General features: G+C 28.6%; 1 protein-coding gene across 1 annotated transcript; it reads left to right on the top strand.

Moving 5' to 3' along the window:
* Positions 1 to 282: 282 nt before the first annotated feature.
* On the top strand, positions 283 to 1,926 carry ETH_00027410 (uncharacterized protein; the record flags this gene model as incomplete). The annotated part of the gene is made up of 4 exons (XM_013380729.1): positions 283 to 344; positions 1,394 to 1,431; positions 1,636 to 1,657; positions 1,864 to 1,926. Coding segments are annotated over 4 exons (185 nt in total), but the record flags the coding sequence as incomplete, so codon positions are not given.
* Between the last annotated feature and the right edge of the window lie 300 nt (positions 1,927 to 2,226).

A 2,226-nucleotide genomic window follows, 5' to 3' on the forward strand; every position in this document is an offset into this window, starting at 1 on the left:
GTTTGAAATCATTTAATTAAATGTTTGAAATCATTTAATTAAATATTTGAAATCGAATAAATCTTCCAAAGATTAAATGGAATTATTCAAAGTCAATTCTGATCATAAAAAGACCAAGAGTAATAAAAAGAAAAAATAATAGAAAGGGAGATTAATGAACAGAAATAATAATAATAATAATAATAATAATAATAATAATAATAATAATAATAATAATAATAATAATAATAATAATAAAACAAATAAGAATAAGAATAAGAATAATTAACAAGAAGAACAATAATGTTGTCTGGGCTTTTGTGTCTGAACAAAAGCATCTCCAAAAGCCCATCAAAAGAAAGCCGGTAAAAAGAAAATAAAAAGAATAAACGAAATAATAAAAATAACAAACGCAAACAAAAATAAATAAATAAATAAAATAACAAAATAAACAAAATAGAAATAAAACTTCATTTTTCTCCCGGACGTTATATCTTTGCGTTTGTGTGCAAATGAAGGCACACCAAAGAGCCCGTCAAAATACTAAAGAAATAAAAGAACAAAAATAATAAGAATAAATATAAGAATGAAAACAAACAAACAAATAAAACAATGAAACAAAAAGGAAGTAAAACTAAGATAAACTTGTTTCTTTCCAGAATGCTTTCTGGCCCGTTGTGTCTTAATAAAGGCACAGCAAAGAGCCCACCAAACTAAAGACAACAAAAGGAGAAGAATGCTAAATAATAAAACAACAACAAAAGAACAAAAGAACGAAACAAACAACAAAACAAAACAAATAAATAAATAACTTCCAGAATGCTTTCCGGCCTTTTGTGCCTGTGGGCGCTGCGGCGCGTTTGGGCGTTTCCTCGGAAGGCGCTTTTCGGATTTGTCTTCGCCTCGCTCGCCTACGAATTTGGCCAAGTCCTTTTTGCAGTGGCGCGTGAGTTCACGATTTGTTTCATGAATTATTATTATTCAATTAATTGAACAATTAAGCTGGTTAAATTAATTAGTTCGGTTGCTTCGTCTGCTTTCATTCGGGGGTTTCGTTCCTTCTTTTGCCGCACTTCGTTTGGTCCGGGGAGGCGATTTGCTGCTGCTGCTGCTGCTGCTGCTGCTGCTGCTGCTGCTGCTGCTGCTGCTGCTGTTGTTGTTGTTGTTGTTTTGCTGCTGCTGCTGTTGTTGTTGTTTTGTTTTGGGTTCGTTTGTTTGCTTTTTGGCTCCCTTCTTTGATCTTGGCTTCAAACAACTCCAACTCAAATGAATTGAATCAAATTAAGTTCAGTTAAATTAATTAAATTAATTAAATTAAATTAAATTAAATCAAATTAAATCAAATTGATTAACTTAAAAGTAAATAAATAAAAGATTTATTTATTCGCATTTTTGATTTTCGGATTTGCTGCAGACGGCGCCAACGTCAGATCCTTCAAACGCCTTTTCTGGGTTCGTCAAATTTATTTATTTTTATTTTATTTAATTTAATTTGATTTAATTTAAGTTGATTTGATTTGATTTGATTTGATTTAGTTTAATTCATTTAATTTAATTAATTGGATTTATTTAATTCGCCAAATCTTTATTTATTTCCTTCCATTCGTTTAATTAAATCGCCATTTATTTTTCGTTTTTTATTTCTCTCCTTTTCAGAATTGCGCGACGCTGTGGAGCTGTAAGTGCAAAAAAGAAAAGTCTCAAATAAATTAAATCAATTAAACAAATTAAATTAAATCAATTAAATCAATTAAATCGAATTAATCAAATTAAATTAATTTGTTGCATTTAAAAGGAACAATTAAACCTTTAGTATTATTATTATTATTATTTATTTTATTTTATTTTATTTTATTTTATTTTATTTTATTTTATTTTGAAAAGGCGTGGCCTCGTTTTGGTTTATTCAACTCTGGAGAGTTCTCCTCGACGCCGAAGTAGCCAAAGGTAATTAATTTAATTTAATTTAATTTAATTAAATTTAATTTAATTAAATAGAATAGTAATAATAAAGTAATTAAATTAAATTAAATTAAATTAAATTAATTTGAATTAAATAATTTGATTTGATTTGTTTTTAATTTGAATTTTTTGGCCCAGAAAAAAAAGGAAAAGAAACTCGAACGGCTCCAGCGCCTTCCAAAGCAGCAGCAGCAGCAGCAGCAGCAGCAGCAGCAGCAGCAGCAGCTCCTGAGATAGAAGTGAGTTTTAATTTGCTTTATTAATTTAATTAAATTAAATTAATTA

This window comes from Eimeria tenella, genomic scaffold (genome assembly GCF_000499545.2).
Source record: "Eimeria tenella Houghton genomic scaffold, Eth_scaff848, whole genome shotgun sequence".
NCBI classification, from domain to species: domain Eukaryota; phylum Apicomplexa; class Conoidasida; order Eucoccidiorida; family Eimeriidae; genus Eimeria; species Eimeria tenella.